Source organism: Excalfactoria chinensis, chromosome 15 (assembly GCF_039878825.1).
Source record: "Excalfactoria chinensis isolate bCotChi1 chromosome 15, bCotChi1.hap2, whole genome shotgun sequence".
In the NCBI taxonomy this organism is placed as follows: domain Eukaryota; kingdom Metazoa; phylum Chordata; class Aves; order Galliformes; family Phasianidae; genus Excalfactoria; species Excalfactoria chinensis.
The window spans coordinates 8,292,093-8,311,897 of record NC_092839.1 but is presented as its reverse complement, the minus strand read 5'-3'; the positions used below and the strand labels follow the sequence as shown (position 1 = coordinate 8,311,897).

General features: G+C 44.1%; 1 protein-coding gene across 7 annotated transcripts; it reads right to left on the bottom strand.

Annotated features, from left to right (window-relative positions):
• Positions 1–3,289: 3,289 nt before the first annotated feature.
• On the bottom strand, positions 3,290–19,075 carry ARFGAP1 (ARF GTPase activating protein 1). Of its 7 annotated transcripts, none has more exons than XM_072349836.1 (15): positions 18,911–19,075; positions 18,707–18,811; positions 17,384–17,447; positions 16,663–16,772; positions 15,675–15,846; positions 15,454–15,554; positions 14,985–15,071; positions 14,318–14,414; positions 13,169–13,225; positions 12,817–12,849; positions 11,534–11,563; positions 10,139–10,195; positions 8,480–8,539; positions 7,567–7,637; positions 3,290–7,109 (listed from the first exon to the last, which is right to left on the bottom strand). In XM_072349836.1, exons 3-15 carry the CDS (start codon positions 17,441–17,443, stop codon positions 6,761–6,763), a joined length of 1,284 nt encoding a protein of 427 aa, XP_072205937.1. In that variant the 5' UTR covers positions 17,444–17,447; positions 18,707–18,811; positions 18,911–19,075; the 3' UTR covers positions 3,290–6,760. The 7 variants fall into 7 exon arrangements, with proteins under 7 accessions (XP_072205937.1, XP_072205936.1, XP_072205938.1 ...); XM_072349835.1 differs by having other exon boundaries at positions 7,567–7,643; positions 18,911–19,074; XM_072349837.1 differs by lacking the exon at positions 11,534–11,563 and having other exon boundaries at positions 7,567–7,643; positions 18,911–19,074.
• Positions 19,076–19,805: the final 730 nt, after the last annotated feature.

Genomic DNA, 19,805 nt, shown 5'->3' with positions numbered 1-19,805 from the left:
AGATCTTAGAGGTTCAATGATTCCATGACACTGATCTCCACCTCTCCAAGCAGACAGAGAGAAGGTGGAAGAAGAAGCTTCTGCACATAGAGGTGGGGACAGAGTGAGGATGGAAGGTCTGACACAGGATGCAAGTGGCCGCAGCTGTGTTCCCTCAGCTCTGTGCTGATCGAGGAGCAGAACAAGCCCCAGCCACAGCGCTCCTGTCCAAGGCAAACAGCAGCAGCCAGGGCTGCACCAACAACACTGCTTCTATCCTGGATCTCTCAGACATCCTCACTCCCATGTGCAGGGAACACAGGCTACCCTTGTGTGCCTTGTGCAGGCTCAGCCCGCAGCCCAGTGCTGCACCAACACACTGTTGGCCAGCAAGCAAATAACTGGGCCTGGAGGAGCAGCTGCTGGCTGTTAGTACAGCAGTTCCAATGTCACACCCTTCTGATTTCACAGCCCCAATGGTCACTAGCTCAGGAGGAGTGGGCTGTTAAACCCACTGCATTTATCCCCACTGACTTTGATTCAGTTTAGCAAAAAAGGCATTCACAGCCAACAGGTCTGACAGGGGCCGAGAGGTTTGGGCAGATGGATCATTTCTTGCTGGTGGAACATGAGCCTGCTGGTCAACAGCTTCTCATTAGGCAGTTATAAATCTAAGCTGGAGATTTCATGTCATCGAGTGTCTTTTGTTTGGCTCCAGAAAACAAATGAGGATACGTTAGGGCAAAAAGACAGCACTTCTTTCCAGTGTAAAGACTGCTAACACCAAGCAGTGAGACTAAGGAGAGGAAAAACAGACTGCTTGGCTGCCAAACAGCCACTGGAGGGATCCTTGTGTCCTTTAACATTCTGAACAATTGCAGCTCAGGGTTCTCCAAAAAGCATGAAGAACTGAACCCTGCCTTGCAAAAAAGAAAGCGAGCAATCTAATCCAACCAATCAACAAGCCACCAAAACCAAGAAAGCAATGAAAAAACCCCACAGTTATCCCGCAGTTGTGTTGTTTCATGGATGCACAGCCATAATGAGGACACCAAACACCAACTGGTGTAACAAACTGATGAACGTTCTCAGCAAAAACAACAAAACAAAACCAAAACCCACACAAGTTAAAGCAAAAGGATGACAGAAAAACCACTCTTACGCAGCACAACGTGGAACCTGCATCATCTCCACTTCCCCATTCCTCACCAGCAACTTCCAATAGCCCTTAACTTTCACCCTCCAGCGGCAGTGCTGGCTATGAAGATTCAGAGCAGGTCTGACAGGTTTGGCTCTGCTGTTCACCTTTGGGTGAGGCTGTCACCCCTGTGTTAAGCTGAGAGCTGCGGAGCACCATGACAGGGACACAGACCCACCTTGGGGTCAGAGTGGTGAACACCATGCAGGCTTTGCACATTATGAAAGTGCAAGGTGGGACAGGATAGGAAAGCTGATAAGCAGACACACGAGCTGAACCAAACATCACCCTGCATTCAGCTGTTCAGTGCTCCCTTAGAGCCAGGCACAGGGACACAATCCCCTCTAGAGGAAGGAAGGGGAAGTGAGGCCTCCCCGCAGCATCCCTCCAACCTGCGCTGGGCTCTCAGAGCAGCTGAGGCCGTTGCCCTTCTGTGATTCATTCTGTGCTCCACTGCAAGGTCTGTGGCCAACCCAGAGATGCACCGCAGGGTGGGCAACAAGTTTAGGTCTCCCCAGCAGTTTTAGGTTCAGACTCTATTCTTGCCTGCACACTGTGGAGCCCACGTTGTGCTTGAATGGCAAATTTAGCCCTCCTCACCAGTTTGTGTCCATGCCGTCACAACTGAATACTTCACTGGAGGTAACGTTAGCAATCCTGCTGCTATGAAGCAGTGGCACTTCAGTCAGAAGTGGTCCAATTTTATCTGTATTCTTTCTCTAGAGAGACACACTCCAGCCTTCCCGTGTTTCCTGGCAGGAGCTGATTTATTTCTTTACCTGCTGCAACATTCCGCAGCCTCAGCAGAGCTGAGCAGCCCTCGGAGGGAGCACAACTTGGCAGTGCTTAAAGGGAAATACAAGAGGGGGGGGGTCACAAACTGCAAGGAGCTGATAGCATTGCATTCTCCTGCTTGAGCAGCAACCACGCTACTGAGATATGTGGATTGATCCCTCACCCAAGTAGAGCGTCAGTGTCTTCCTCAGAGGAGGTGACCTTTCTTCCCCTGCGCTGCTGATGGGATGCAGTCTCTTGCAAAGCAGCTGGAGCCAAACCAGACGAGTAATGAGCGTTGGCTTCCATGTGAGCCAGTGACTTACAGGCGATGGACAAAGCTGCTGCACTTAGGTTGGACCTTTGGGTTTTACTGCTTTCAAATGGGACAGCTCAGCTCCACCTCTCTTTATATGGGACTTTTTGTTTCACCCACCATCCTGCTCAGAGCAAGTATTTGTGCTTTACATGGTACATTTCTTTGTACATTTCTAGGTAACAGGCCTCCATATGCTTTCGGAAGGGATGGCTCCAAGCTCCCCTGCAGCCAACACATCCCACTGCTTGCAGCAACCACAGTGGGAAGCTCTGCATCCCACACACTGAGCACTGCAACAAGAACAGGTACAACACATCACTGGGATGGTGATAGTGCAGCCACCCAACCCACTGCCCACTTTTCTGGTGGAAAGTCAATGCAATTCCCTCCCACAAGTCAGCATGACCGGATCCTTGCGCTATTTACATAAAGCTCAGGGCAGGCACAAAGCACAGGCACAGCCACGTGGCTGTCTGGCTAATGGAGGGGACTACAACCTCATCTCCTGCACTGTTTGTAGGCAAGCTGTTAAAATAGCATCCATAGAAGTACATGCAACCACTTCGATTTGTATTTTGTAGCTCACATCAATCAAGATCCAAACGCTGTTGTTATCAGCTATTCCTTACACAACAAGTTCTTAAATCGGTTTTTGAAGTGAGGCTATGAAACCCCTACACAACACAGAGATGAAGCACCTGCTGTGGCCTCTGACAGCAACATAGGCAGCTTCCTTTGTCCCTCACCACCCACAGCAGAGAATGTGCAGAACACCAACACCATCACACTGCTCATGTCAGATTATTCTCATCCGAAAAGACAGTTACATACTGGCACTGACACTGAACTTTGTTTCTTAATTAAGTGCCCTATTTTGAGTTCATCCTGTATCGCTAACCACAGTAAGACCTGCTTTGTTCAAAAGCCACATAGTGACACTGATGGAAACCAATGACTTTTCCCAAGGCTTTCAAAAAAGTAATGGAAGTCTCCTGCAAAAAGGGCTTAACACTGCTCCGCTCCATAGCTCTTTGCTTTATTAGGATGCTCTTTAAAAGATGACACTGCAGTTCAAGTCTGGTATCACTCTACAGAACAATGAATAGCGTTCACTGAAATTGCCATTCCTGTGAACTTCACACGAAACACATCAGGAAAATTAAAGATACAGCATTCCAGGCTGACCAGGTTTCTGCTGGCCTCTAAAATGAAAAAGGGCTCTATAATGAGAGATCACCATGAACCGTTACAATCAAACTCCAATGATGTGCATCATCTCAATTCTTGATTTCTCTTTAAGTCATTGATTGCTCAATCCAGCATTACCGGAATTTAGAACTGCCGAAGTAGAGGGAGAACTGAAACACCTTGGTTGGCTGGCAGCTATTTGCAAAGAAGACCACTGTATCTTTAACTGTATCCTGGACTGGATTAAACAAGAAACGTTTTACCTACACTTTGTTAAGTTATTGCACAGATCATTACACTCATAAATACACGATGAACCCATGGAATGTTACATGTCTGCCTGGGAAAACAAAAGCAGCGTTACCCTTCAGGTCTCAGCCAACAGGAAGAGCTGGCTAAGAACACAATGACTATTAGGAGGCACCAAAACACAAATGAAATGTTACAAAGCAATGCCCAACTCCTAGGATTAGCCTCACTGCCTTCAAATGCTCTCTTTGGCAAGCAGCACTCAGCTTGAACACCTTAACAGTTGATCTGATTTCAGGCTACCTGGAGGAACCCAACTGCTCTGTGCCTTCCAAAGCTAAAGCTGTACAAAGGAAACTGCAATCCACCACTGCAGTGTCTGGTTGTTCCAGCAGCAATTTCAACCAACACGCTCTTCCCCGGCAGTTGCTTGTATGACTCAGAACTGTTAATAACTGGTGTGGGATTGAAAGGAAAGTGATGTGCACACCTACCTAAAAGGCTCATGATCAGGAGGAAAAAAGAAAAGAGGAATTGAGATGTTAATAAACTTTCCCTCTAATAGCACAATAACTTCAAACAGCACAAGCTTCTGAACCACCCACTCTTAAACAAAAACTCCAATAAAACTGAAGCTGTGCGATGGAAAGTGGCCTCATTTCATCCTCTCCCTTGGAAGACAACATGAAATGTATTTTTTAGTGACTTGTCTGAATCTGTACCAATCTGTCCATCAAACCAAAGCCAATCAGCATGAGAGATTCGTGGTTGCTGTTCCACTTTCTGCCACGATGTTGGGTTTTAGTTTCTTCCAGTAACACCCTTCTGGGTGCTGCATCAAGGAAGATAGTGCTCTGCCATTGTGTCCTGGACTGGAAGAAAAATGAATGCCCAAAAGCCTTAGCAGGGCTCTGGCCATTTACGTTAATGTAGAAAATAAAGTCTTAAAAATCCAGAAGTAATACCAGAAAAGCAAACGAAAGGCTCATACCAATCATAGCTACGAGTGAGATATAAATAAACCAGTTTTCTCCTAGGCAAAGCACACAGCTGAGAACGTATGCAAACACGTCACACCACTGCTAACTGAAAACACTAAAATAAAGCTGATCCCACTATCAGCTATTTCAGGAGCTTTATGAAAAGAAACCATACTAAGCTTGTCCAGAGGAGGCTGATTCAGCTTTGCATCACTCCAGACAGATACCAGCAATCAGGCAATGCAGTGCAACAGATGCATTTTGCTGTCACTGCTGCAAGATGTCACAAGGACGCTGTCAGGGACACAGCAATGCTCCTTCACATACACTACAGTATGTAGCCCTCAAGGATGTGCATCACAGACACATACTGCACCACAGACAGGTGACAAGCAGGCAACAGAGGTATATGCATAAAGAGACAGAGTTCTGATTGACATGCAACTGAGTGATAATAAAGCTGTATCTGGAACAGGATTAATAGAACAAAATCCTATAGGCAAGGCTGTAACCATCTGTCTATAGCACCAGCAGCAGTGCTGCAAACCAACATCTCTCCTCTGACCAGTCCCCAAGGAGAAGGTACGGCTCAGCCCAGACCTGGGCACTGAGCAGCACCACACGTTGCGTGAGCTTCAGAGCATTGCCTGAACAGAAGCAGGGTCCACTGCAAAGAACTCCACGCTGCTACCAAAGCAGACTATAAGGATGCCATGAATTGAAGTTTGATTATTTTCAGGCAGTGTACATTTATGATCCACCCCCTAAAATACAAACACCTCGACTGTTAAAAGATCACAGGTCTTTTGTATGCATCATGGTTTGTGTCATGAGAAGCACCTGTGGGGCTCAAAACTGAGACAGAACTGGATCTTCTGTCCCATTCCTTAATGCTGACAAGGAGTTCCTGAAGCTTCCAAAATCATATTCCTCTAACAGGATCCAGGAAGAAAACATGGAGAAGTACATGACAGAGAGAGATACAGTTTGACATATTAAAGATTAATTTGGAAAACATCTGCTTAATCTAAGTTTAATAGTAAACATAGACATCTACTCATCCTGGAAGGCACTCACTGCCAGACTCTCTCCTCAATGTACTCATATTTTCCATGCATTTTTTTTTTCTTACTGGAATCTTTACTTTTTTCTAACTCATTTCACTGCTGAGTTGCCAAACAGATGTCCAGAAGGCCACAAGCAGCAGGAAGATCTCATTTGTGTCAGTATAGATAACACAGATAGGTATAAGGAAAAGAAGGCAAAAAAGAAAAGAAAACAGACCCTACAAAATACTCAGAGCGGGAGAAGGGTAAAGGCAAGGATGGAGGACACACAGCACTGCATCACATCTGTGTAAGAGAGCCGCTATTCTTGCTTGATGGGTTAAGAATTTACACAGTGCACAAGGAGCCATTCTGAAGATCCCTTGATAGCTCAGGCTGCCAAAATGATGAGTGGGAACAAATAATCGTCTACCTCCAGACTCCTGATTAATTCTAAGGGGAGAAAATAAATCTAAAAATCTCACAAAGATTAAAAACAAAGCTCCAATAAAAAGTACCTTACAGACCAGTTTGAATTGCCAGACTTTGTACAGTCACAGCAATCCATAAGGCATTTCAGCTGGATCTACTCAACTGCAGCTTGCTCGTTTAAAGGCTGCCTTTTCAAGATACAGCCTGTTCTTTATTTGTGTTAAACATCTCTGGTCATCTCAAATAACATGAAGGCTGGATGAATACCTATGAGCTTACACATGCAAGACTATGGCATTAAAACGTGCTCGTGTCTTTCAGATCGCTCTTAAAGTCAGTGTACCCAGCCTCAGTAGTGCAAGGAGATTTCTCACTATCCATAAAAATGAGAGAACCATCTTCACGTAATAAAAGATTCAGACACTACTTGTTTTTTTCTTCCTAAATTGGGGCAGAAGGAAAACAAATGGAAAAAAAAAGAAGTAACACATCAGTAAAGTCAACCAAGATACTCCAGATGGGTGTAAAACTTTCTCCTCTCAATCAGCCAGCGTGGTCTCCCTTTCCTAGCTGCACCAAAACAAGGTTAACAGTTCTACCAGTCATCCCACTTATCATCAGCTGAAGATGCCTTTTTTGTTGCCTTAGGAGGTTTTTTGGCCTTGCTCTCCCCTCCTGTGTTTTCCCAGTTGGTCTCCCAGTTTTCCCAACTGTCGCTGTTACTGTTCTTGTTGTTGGAGACTGTTCCCGAGCCCCACACGTCCCAGCTATCGGAGCTCTTCTTCTCTGTGGAATTGTCCACATAGGTCCAGCTCTCACTGCTTGGAGATTTATGAGCTTTCGGTGGGTCTGAGTTGCCAAAGGTCTCCCAGAAGCTTTGATCCACTGCATTGTTCTGGTAGCCCTCCCCTCCGCTGTTCTGGTAGCTGTCTCCCTCGGCTGGTCTGTTATTGGCAAGGCAAGGAGAAAGAAGAAGGGAGAAATAAATTAGTTACCACAAACACAACAATAAACAGGAACGACCGCAAGGAAAACAATAACGTTACTACCCTTTGCTGAAACAAAAACAAAAGGCAAAAGAATTTGATGCATTTCTCAGAACAGCGCTATTTATTCTTCTAATTCAAATGTAGTGCTAACAGTCTACAATACAAAGACATTGATGCATTTGGCAAACACTTAAACATCAAGGTGCAGAGCACTACTTTTGCCCTCAGACTGAGAGCAGCTTTATGGGCCCCCAAACTACTTTAGAGAAGGACTACTTGCAATTTTTTTCCCCACAAAGACAGAATAATTTCTTCACATTTACAAAAATATCTGGTACTCTGCACTGCAGAGAACACGGAGGGGACAAAACGAGGTGTTTAAAGAGACAGAAAGTAATAACAAAAGAAATACCTTTCAGAATGATCATCTGGTTTCCCAGAAAAGAAAGTGGTGACATCTCGCCATCCCTTACTCCCAACTCCCTGAACCTAGGCAGAAAGAACACACTTCTCATCTGGACTGAGCCAACGTAACCCATTCTCCCACTTGTTCAGATACAGACAACACTACTCTTTTGTATTGATATCTCTAATACCTTACACACTTCTTTCACTCATTCTCACTAGTATTACTCATGTGAACAGGACAAATGTTGAGCAAATATGGCTAAATGACCCCTTTCAGGGTTATTCTTTTGGACTGGCATTGGGTTAGAAACACATATTCTGAAGTGACACCTATGGAAGTCCCTATTCTAAGTCACAGACATGGAGGAGGAAGCCCAGAACTCAGATTCCATGCTTTAAGCAGACCAGGTAACACAAAACTTGCTTTATTCAAATATTCCCAGCACTTCAGGCACTGAGCTGTTATACAATAAGATCTGCAGTGCTTAATAGACAAACAAACCCTGCTAAGTAACACTGATTCTGCAAGACTTCTGCCCCTAGCAGGCACAGAGAGCACTTACCACAAAACCAAGCAACGATTGCAAAAGAAGACAAAGAAAAAGGTATGCAACGTTAGTGAAGTTCAACCACGCAAACATAATGCAAGCTGTCTCCATATTCTCCAGCAGAGGTTTTCTTTGTGTGTTTAGGACACTGGTTGTCTTACAGCCCTACACCGTGCCCTCAGTGTTAGGCTGCATCAAAGCTGTAGAGCTCTTTTAGTACCCCAACAAGTACTGCAAGTTGGAAATTGTATTTCTATTCACCACAAGTAGAGGCTAAAAGATGTTTGATGGTCACACAAAATGCTGTACAAGAATATGGAGACTGGCTTACTGCTTGGCCTCCTCCAAGGGAATCAGGCCTCTCCATACCTTGCTGGCCAACTGCGATACCCCCACGGTGACCTCCTCAAAAATTTTCCCCTCTTTCACCTAATGAATCAAAGCATTGGTCATTAGTCATCATACAGAGTACTGCTGAAGCCTTAAGGCAAGTTTTCTTGTGGTATCAGCTGGTAACAAGAAATTAACGAGCACAAAAACCTGACGTGAATCACAGTAACCCTAAGTCAGGGCTAACTGGTTTAAGACACAAATAATAATCCATTAAGATAATAATAAATCCATAGGTCTCCAATGGAACAAACCTCAGCCCTTTGAAACACACTGAAATGCTCTATGGGCAAACAGAACCTGAGGAAAGCAGCGTTACACTAACACTGAACAACAAAAACACTAAAAGCACTAAAAATGAAGCCACTCCCCCAGAGTTTCACCCTAAAAATAACATTCCTAAGCGCTGCGAAAGAAACTGTGGATAATTTGGGGGGGAAAAAAAAAAATCCCAATTAGCATTTCCAATCACAGAAGAATCCAAGTGAAGAGTGTTGAATTAATAAAAGCAATGCAAGGGAATTCCTGTTGTTACTAAAAGGTACTTTTCAAATCGGAAATTAACCCACATCCCAAAGCAGCGGCATCAGCTTCTCTTTGGAAACCAGCACAGAACAAACTCACGCCAAATGGGGAAGATGTAAAAGTAATACTTTCTTTTTTTAACCACAGGAAACAGGAAGGCAACATTTGACGTGAGGTGAACCAGGGGTGCCCTGCCTGCAGAATAGGGTGCAACTTGATGATCCTTGAAGTCCCTTCCACCCTAAGCCACTCTATGACCCTAAAGCTGGCGCTGTCAGCTCTCACTAGGCATTCAGGAGCAATGCCTGCCTTGCTTTTTGGTACGGCCACTTCCTACATTCACCAAGGTGGCTGTGTGTGCTTTCAACATGCCATTAGCTGTATGTTCGTGGTCAGTAATAGTGTGAAGAAGGTTTTCCATCTTACAGTTATCTGTGTTTCCCAGAAACAGCACAACTAGAACAACTCAGTGTTACTTTAGACCGTATTTTGCTGATGAATGCATGTGATAGCATGCATGCAATAGCCACCAGAAGTTTCTGCACAAATACCAAGTAAAAGTTGCAAGATTTTTATTCCTATTTGATAACCTGTCCCCATTCATCCTATGTATGTACGCACAGGCATACACACTATGCTTCAAGCTTTACTGTCTCTGATGAGGCAGCAGATGAACAAACAGTGGCTTAAAGATGTTTGGCTGAACATAGCAAATGCTGACATGCAGAGGGGGAAAAAAAGACTATCAACTTAACAGCCATAGTTATTAATATTTACAAAAATGATTTCATTATTCATTTAGGGTGTGTTTTTCTCTTAGCCCATCTTCCATTACTGAAACCATGAAATCTATACAAGAATATCTAACGGTAAAGACTTCAACAGACTCTTGTGGACACAGAAAAACATAGCAGGGAGAAATGCATTCATTAACCCTCTTTTGGTCACTTATTAGCTCTGAGTTATTTGATGCTTCACTATATAATAAGAAGAAAGAAACCAACCCAACAGAAGGACACACTGAGAGCTTGGGAAGTTGTGATAGGAAGATACAGCCGCTCCCTGAGTCATTGTGATCATATTCTGTAAGGAATTTACTAGTTCCAAAGTTACCTTTTCCTGTGCGGGTTTGAGAACATTTTCATTTAATGTCTGACCTAACTCTGATGCCTATTTAAAAGCAAAACAAAAAAAAAAAACAAAAGTCAGTTATATTTTCCTTTCAACAAAAACAAGAACAGAACAGCCCACATTTTCAGCAGGTCCATTTCTCAGCGGCGTCTCCAAAAATACACGAAGCCTTAAGCTTTGATTCAGACAAGCAGAATGAGCTGAAAGCACACAGTACAGTGTTGAGAAAAACCAACCGAGACCAGAGACACGTGGCAGAGGGTTGCTGGGGCCGCCCAGAGCCAAAGCAAAACCTGACCTTGCAGCAGGAGCAGAAGCAATGGATCAACCAGTGACAGTCTAAGGACAGGCCCTCTGCTGAGCCCACAGCTGAGAATTTGGGAAGATTGACTTCATTCACTCTATTTTTTTCCCCCTGTTCTCCCCCAGTGATATCACACGTCGAATTAGATCTGTTCTGATCATTCTTCACCTCTTTTGTCTCACAGTGCTGCTGGCGCTATCTGTTAATAATAAGCCAATGGTTTCTAAGCCATACGCAGGAGGCAGCGCTGTGAAAGAAGACTCTCACAATCTCATTTCAGGCTGCAGGTAGGCAGGGAGAGGAAACAACACACTTCAAAACTTCTCTTATAGCCCAAAACAAGATGCAGGGTCCTCACAACATGACAATTCTGACCGAGACAGCAAGGTTTACAAATGCTTCACATTGTCTGCACTGAAAGTGAGGCTAAGGGAGTGCTCAAGGAAAAACCACAGAGGGAACTGAATAGGATTCTTCAAATATGACAGATCCCCCCCTGGGTACTCAGCCCATCACACTGAGCAGATGTTACCTAACAGAAGGTGTAACAGCCTAACGGTTGAGCCATGCTAAGTGAAGCAATTGCTTGTATCAGCATGAATTCTGATGTAAAGCCACATCCTCAACCACACAATTTCATCAATAGAGAAAAATGAGATTTGGGTACGTTTCCTTTGAAATCACTATCTTTGCTACTGTTGGTTTCGGATAGCACCACTGCTAACACTACATCACAGTGCGTTTATCAAAGAGCCTGCCTTCAAACAGCACCCCAGGGCAGTGCCTTGAATACCGCATTCCTGGATCAGACATGCAAAAGGAAATCCTGAAACTGGTGTTTATGGGAGCATGGAAAGAAGCACAGAATGTTTTCTGAGCACAGAGAGCCCGGATATCTCTATCCATTTTAACCTATTTTAAGTGGGTTCGAAGGAACGTTACCATACATAACACACAACATTATTCCGAACAGATTTGACTTAAGGCACAAAAAAAAAACCAAAGCAAATGAACATATTCAGCACCAACAGTGACAAGGAGTCCATGCACAAGAACATATGTGAGAGTGTTACCGGCTCTGGCTGCTGCTTGTAGCCCCAAAACTTTACCCAGACAGCAAAAGAGAAAAGAGCAAGGAAGGTAGAAGAAGCAGCTTTTAGCAAAAAAATTTGGATGCACTCTTTCAGGCAAGTTACGTAGCACCAACCTCACATCTACTGACAGGACCGACAGTGAACAAGGTTGGTCAAAGAACAGCAAGTGCACTTTCAATAAATCCATCAACAAGATGCTCTGCCTGTTCTACAGAGGAATAGAACACATTTCAGGAAGCAAAAGTGAGCTTCAATAACACAGCTTAGGCTGCAGGACAACACACTGCTGAGGTCCCTGTCAGTAGATGTGATGAATTCGTACACTCTGCATTTTATTTACACACTTTATAAAGGAAGAACAGTTGTCTTAAAGGGAAACTGCTGGCTGAAGTGAAAAAGGAAGACGTGCCGAACAGCGAATACTTTAAAGCTTTTAGGTATAAAGTTTGGCTGCTCTCACAAAGCATTTTTGCTCTTTGTGAATAGTCACACACAAACTTGGCTTGCTCTGTGGAGCGCTGCCATCCTACTGCACACATCTCCTGCTCAAACACCTGCACTTTCATACATGTATGGCACAAGAGCAGCCCAGCCACGTGCCAGGTTAGTGCTGTGCTTACAGGCAGTCACAGCTCCAAGTCAAATACCTTATACAAAGCATTGCCACATGCAAGTGGCAGAACACGGGCACTTTTAAGACTCCCCTCCTTTTATTGGTTTTTACATTCAAATCTAATTCTGTTCTATGCAAATAGATCTTGCTTACACCACAGCTCTGCACAGCTCAGGTTTAGCTGTCTCTGTCTTAACCTTAGTTTGAAAGAGGAAATATTTCTGGAATTTCCATTGTTTTAAGTTCACCCAATCAAATGAACTTAATAACAATATTAAGCAGTTCACATATGCAATATCTTAATAGGATTTGTGAATGGACTGCTATGCATTAGATCTGAAACTACTTTCAGACAGACATTTAAGTTTCATATAAATAAAAGTGCTTTCTGTCCACAGACAAAAGAGTTTTGTTCTGCTGCCTTTTGAATACACCTGACAGTTACACATACAGCAGCCTGTCATCCTCTGTTTTCTATTTAATTTGATCACAGTAACTGAGAGCAACTCCCATGGAAATAAGAGCTAGAACCTAAGAGTTACTGTGAACCATGAAGATAAACACACAAGCCTGAATCAACTGGCAAGATAAATGTGTGACAATAACTGGCTTTTAAACATCAATGAGATCAAGCTTAATCTATGATCACCTTTTGACTTGCTTGAGATCCAAACCTGGTAGCCTGCAAAAAAGAAGTTCAGATTTAAAAATCAAAGGTTTTAATCCCAGCAAACACACGCCTGAAATGCTGAGATCCTTTCCAAAATGAATGGAAAACTTACAATTGAATTTACAAGAAATGACCACTTAGAAACATGAGAAATAAGCAGATAGGAACACTGCCAGTATTTCATATGCCATAGGCAGAGTAGTGCAACAAACAGGATTCAGTCTGTCTTGGTAAAGCTTTTAAAGACAGATCCCTATTAGAAGCCAGATCATGCTGACGGAACCACTTCTAGTTCACAAGAAGTGCACTGAAATATATTGTGTTTACTTACACCTTCCTTAGCAGCCGAGGCAATCTTGCTTGCTCCAGTTGTAAAACTGCTCCACCCCTTTAAAAGAAAGCAAGAATGCACCGAGTTATATGAATACTGATAACAGACCAAGTGTTCGCTATTACATACCAAATAAAGTCCAAATGTGCTCCAATACGGCCTGTCCCATGGACATAAGAATCACCCATCAGTGAGAGCATTTGCAGTCTCTCACTCAACTGTAAAATAGCAATGAACGTCCACTACTTGTGACAAAATGCTGCAACGTGCAGAAACGTGAGTTTCAGCTGCTATTCTGTTAGAAACAGCTGGGTGAAAACAATTATTCTAAGAAAGCAGCTAAAGAAAATGAAGAAGAATGATTCTAATCTTTCTATTTTTTAATAAATCCCATCAAAGGGCAGACGTTTTCTCTAAAGAGTGGATGTTGAGGTAACACATTACATTTTAGGTTTCCTCACTGGGATGAATACGCATAAATGCTTTAAAATTACACTGTAATACACATCCATGGTCAGAAGAGGGCATTTTAGTCCTATGTCTTAATGACGTCATATATCCCAAGAACAGCTGACAGTCATTCGGACTCTTTTTTGCTGTCTAAGCACATCTGCAATGTATTATGGATGTGGATCCTGATTTTAACTCTCTAGCCTACAGTCTACAACACAACTAGAAATAGAGCTTCCAAGCGTATTAACACAAGAGCTTTTCTATGTCCAAATCATATGACGATGCTCTATAGATGACTACTTACCCTGGTCAAAAACCCTACTACATGTCTAAGTGACTCCAAATGCCAAAGTTTGCCCTGCCCAGCTACTCTGCAGTAAATGACAGCTCCTGACTTTACCCTGTTTCCTTCCAACAACCCAACTTTCAACTATCTCTGCTTTACTCACAACAAAGTACAGCCATATGCTGTCATGTTTTCATATATCCTCACTTCCTTATCTCTAAGAACTGATCTGAGATATGATGCTTAACTTCTCAAGTCCTCCAGTGTCTTCCCTGCACCCAGGAACTGAACTACTGCTCTGCATCTCATTGTATCTACTTGCAGCCTTGTCTATTTGCAGTGCAACAACAGAGTATGAAACAGAAGGAAATACTGCTGAAGATCAAAGAAGTCCTAAAGTATTTTCTTACAGAGTATAGTGAAGACATGGCATTATTCAGGAAGTCATCCTCTTTTTTTGGAGGGGTTACTGTATTTCCAAACCCTACATAGCGGTTCTCTTGGCCACTACAATAAGAAAAGGAATAAACAGGATCTGTATTAACACGCTTGAATTCAAGTCATTAACCAAAATGAGAAGCATAAAAGAACAATCATTTTGCAGACTTTAAAACACACTTGCAAGAAAAAGCCTGGTAGTGCTGACAGCTGCTGGATTAGCAGAGTGCCTGGCACCCAAAATACAAACCCACCCACTTAACAGAAACGTAACACCAAAAAGGACCCACTGGTGTATCCTTGCTCATTAAGGCATCTCTTATGCAAGATAATGCCTTCTTAATCATTCTCCAACAGATCACTTGCCAGATCACTGCCAGAAACTTAAGTAAACCTTTAAAAAGCAATTTAAGAAAAACAGAGGAAAAAAGAAGAGCAGCATTACCTTGATAAACTTAGATTAAAACACATTAGAGTACTACATACACTAAGAGTCACCTAGTTTGGAACCTACCACTGTAACATTTGGATGTAACTGTTCATTAGTACGGCCCAGTGAATCAGCATCACAATTGCACAGCTGTAGTGTAACATCCTGAGTGCCAGGAACAAATAAGAAGTTAATTAATATTGCATTACCCTTGGTAGGAGTTGACATCGTCGTTTAACCAGTCTTCAAAAGCCTTGTCAGAAGAGGCAGTTGCGTTCTGAGAAGGTCCAGCAGAACTACAAAAGATTTTAAACAGTGAACCTAAGGATTACGTCGCTGAACTTGTGGTTTTTGCATCTTGTTGAATATCATCATAAATCAGGTGAGAAACTGATCATTTCTTTGCCTTAGCACATAGGGAACTTTAACGTAACCACTAAAAGTCTATTTAAAATGGCTTTTTCAGTTCACTTGACTCCTTATTATTGCAAGAAAGGACAAACACACAGGCAGAAGGTAGAAGTTGCATGAACAGAAATTCTGCCTCCTCATATTCAGAAACTTAGCAAAATAAACCTTTGTTCAGACGACGCCATCAACAGCATAAAAGCAGCAGACGCTCAAACATCAGCAACAGCAGATTCAAAAGCTATACCAAGAATAAATAACAGCACATACCGATGAGTGGAAGAGAGAGACGTTTTAGGCTGAGGTGGTGTCCAGTTCCTAGCAGGAGAAGTTTCAAGGGACCACTCCTTGCCCTCAGCTACTGTAGCAACCTGAAAAGGGAAGGAAAACAATCGGAATCCCAGCTACAACTTTTCATACTTAGATAGGCACTGGTCCTGTAAAGCAAGGACAAGTCGGCTTTCCACCCGAACACGCACAATGGAACTAACCTGATCTCTAAAAAGAGCTGCAGCTTTGCTGTTGTACTTCTCTTGCATTGACCAGCAGGGATCATAGTCATCCTGAGACTCCAAGAACTCACGAAATTTCCTGTTACCTCCAGCCTTCATTTTCTCCAGTTCAATATCTTTCCATTTGTCCATAGTTACAGAACGTACAAAACTGAAAATCAGTTAAATATATATATATATATATTAATAATGGATTCTTTTAACTTCCTGATACATCAGCAGAGACAAAAAAAGGTTGGGGGTACAGAAATGTTAATAAACACACTCAAAGCATGGAAAGAGTGTCTTTAGAAGGTGGTCAAATCCTCACTGAAATAAGCAAAAATAAAGTACTGGCACTTGAAAGACACTGTCAAGAGAAGGAAAGTGATAGAAAAAGCAGCTTTCTCCAATGAGCCAGGAAACTTACCAAGCTATATAAAAGAAAACTTTACTTGGAAGCTTTCCCATCTACTTTCAGTGTCACATGTGAGTGCTCTGCAAGGCACCTCCTGCCCCTGCTTCATGCTTCTGCTTACAATGACCATCAGGTATGACAACTCAACTGCCTAACGCAGCCTATGCTAACACCTACCATGACCTCACCCCAGAGCATTCATGACTGCAATAAACACGTCAGCTCTACCCTGGGCCATAAATTCTTGCTACTGTTCATTAAGTTATATGCAAAAAAACAGAGCGCTATTGTTATAATGCAAGGTCGTAACCTCCAGATGGAGATGCTGCTTTCTAGACCTGGGCACCACATAGCTGCACCAATGCAGCACAGATCCCAGCTAATTCCAGTGAAGACAGAGAGAATGAAGACAGAGAGAATATCACTTTAGAGAGGAGCACAAAGCAGAAGTGCCCAAGAAATGCTGAAAGTGAGCTATCCTGCACCCCTCCACAATAATCCTTTCTGTTCACAGCTATAAAACCCCCCAAGGAAACCCGACTGAGTGCAGTGTTTGCCTGCAGGGCTGACCTGAGGTGGACTCCCAGGCCTCGGTGCTTTCCTGAGCACTCCAGACAGATCCAGATTCCATAGGTCACACTCACCCACTGGGGGTTAAACGCACCGCATTCAAAACAGACCTGCAAGAGAGAAAACAATCACTTCTAACTCGTAACCAGCTCTCACCCACATGGAAGTTCCCAAAGCACAGCTCCAATAGTTGGGCCATGAAACTGCTGTATGCAGGAGGTAAATTCAGCAGGGAAAGTTCTTTGTGCTGGAACAGCCACCCCAAGAGCATAAGCTTCCCTTAAATGTTTATTTATGCTAATGGAAAGCATTCACTTACCTGAGCTGTATTATAAAATCACCACAAACCAAACACCAGTAGGGAAAGACAAACAAAATGAGGCTGTCCAAGGGCTATCACATTTAAGGCAGCATTCTATCAAGCTATTTGAAATAGACAGTTTAAGTTATACCCAAGACATCACTTGCTTGGACTCCAGAGCTTACAGCACTCAGAGCCCCTGAAAGCCTTGTGCCAAGCACACAGCCATGTGTTACAACACATCTATGAATCAATGTTACTAGGACTAATGCAAATACAATGCATCCATGTTTCTCTGCTACCATTACTTAGACATACAAGTGCAGAAACAGGTTAGCTTGTAGGGACAGCAACTACATGTGGAGCAGACAGAAAGACAATTTAGCTCTGGGAAACTACAGCAAGTGATAGTTTTCTCACATTGTTCTCATCTTGGGCTCTGACTTCCTTGAGAACTTTCCTCGTTCTTGGGCTTGCCATGATTCTACAAAAGAAGAACAACAAGATCTGAGTCATACCGAAGAGCTGGATAGTGGAGTGACGTTCAGTACCAGATATGCACAACCTCGATGATAAAAAGCTAACAAACAGCATTCACAGAAATGACAGGGAATAAGAAAGTCAAAAGAAGAATCCACAGCTCTGCCCTTCCATTTACTATGTACAGCGTGGGGAATGTTAGTCATCCTACCTCATCTGTTGGAAAGCTGTAATTCAGCCACAGCTGAGCAGGCAGGGAAAGAGAAACACAGAACTCCTCCTCCTGTGGCCACATCCTGCCAACCTGACACCCCACTGGTGCCATTCGCTGCCCCTTCCAAAAGCACTTCATGGTTACATGGGATCATACACACAGAAATGCACCGAGCAAAGCACACAGAATGACAGAGACTGACACTGAGGAGCATGGAATGCTGCTGAAAAGAGCACTTGAAGACACAAAAAAGATTCTTGTCTTATCCTTATCGATTGAGTTCTGAGAAAATAAGGCAATTATCGGAACCTTTTGCACACAACAGAACCTGAATTCCAGCACAGACCACATCGCCTTACTCTGTTTTTCACAGAGCATGGAATGCAGCTGCAGGAAGCAATGGCAAGCTACAGATATAATTCACATGAAGAAAGAGAAGTGACTCACTCCCAGTATATAGCCTGGAAAAACCAGGGGACACAAAACGCTCATGACTGGAAAACTAAATACCAAAAGCATAAAATCCTACAAGAAAACTGATGTTAAATCTGAATGAACGAGGCAATGCAGATTTATTGCTTCCCTGTGAATTCCAGCCACAGCAGTGCAATAGAACAGCGTGAATGCAATTACACACACCACCAGCTGAGACGACAGGGCTCAGAAAGAAATAAAGTACAATAAAAGAGCACGCTAAAAGCAACACTACACATGTAAAGTGGTGTGAGCTGTAACAGGACTCTATATGGCATGGCTGAGATTGGACGAGAGCTCTCGGATCCCCAACCCAGCAGCACACCCAGTAACCGCATCCCTGAGTGCCACATCTCCATGTTGGACACCTCTATGGACGGTAACCCCCCCCCTACAAACACACACACAAACACACACACACACACCCCAGCCGTGTCACTGCAGCACCGCTCCTATAGAGACGATCCCTAACGCCCAACCTGACCGCCCACTGGAGCAGCATGAAGCCATTGGGAGCCTCCCCGGCTAACGGAACGGCTGTCAGGGTGTTGCTACAGCCGACAGGGGCTGCTCACCGAGCACGGCGGGCCGGGCTGCTCCTCCACCAAGAGCCGCGAGCTGCGCCGTACGGATCCGAGGCGAGTCCGGGAGAAGCCGCTTCAGAACATGGCTGGACACCTCTGAGAAAGAAAAGCAAAGAGACAGGATAGAACAGAAGGACTAAACGGCGTCCTCCGGGGTCCGGAAAGGAACGAACGGAGCCCCCCGGCCGCACGTACCGGCACAACACTGACGCGGCGGCCGCTCCGGTCCCGCCCGGCGCCGCACGGCGCAGCCGCCGCTCACGCCACGAACGGCGACGTTGCAGAACAGCGAGGGATTGTGGGAGCCGGGTTAACCCGTTGTGTGCCGGGCGGGGGGAGGTGCTGAGACGTGGCGGGATGGGCGGTGTGACACCGGAGGGGGATTTGTATTCGTTGCCCATTCGGCGATGCTCTAAAGGTGATGAGAAAGGAAAGGATGATGAATGAAGGTGGGAGCGCTTGGTGATGGTTTGCAGACAAATGCCTGGAGAGCGCGTTGATAATAATCGCTAATTTGTTTTTAATCGACAGCCGTAGACAGGCCGGAGCAAAGCTTTAACATTTACATACGAATCCCACGGTACGACTCCTGTCTGGCCTCCCTGCTTAATAAGTAGGCTGTTATCTTACTATCGGTGCGCGAGAGATTAACAAGGGCCATTTTCATTAGCGTTAACGGCAGCTACACACACAGCAGCCCCTGCATCAGCGAGAAGATAACGGGAGCGTCAACGTGTGCGTTCAAAAGGGAAAGAAGGGGGGGGTGATACGTAAAGAAAATCCTACTTTGATAATTTGCTCTTCCAGTTAAGGACAAAGTGGTCTCTTTTGATAAGAGCCGTTGTGTTCTGGTAAACACGAACCAGTGGACAATGAGGTTCCCATCGTGCACAACACCGTGTTATGAGATCTAATGAGAATATTCATCTCAGTTTTGCTGTCGGTAGAAGCAGTGGCTGTGGGCTCACATCCCACGTTCGGTACTTGCGCTCACAGCCTCAGGGGAGCAGTGTTGGGCAACGTTTTCCATCCATAGTGATGCTACGCTGAGTTCCTGGCGGCTGCTGCTTGCTTCGTGTCCCAAACGCAC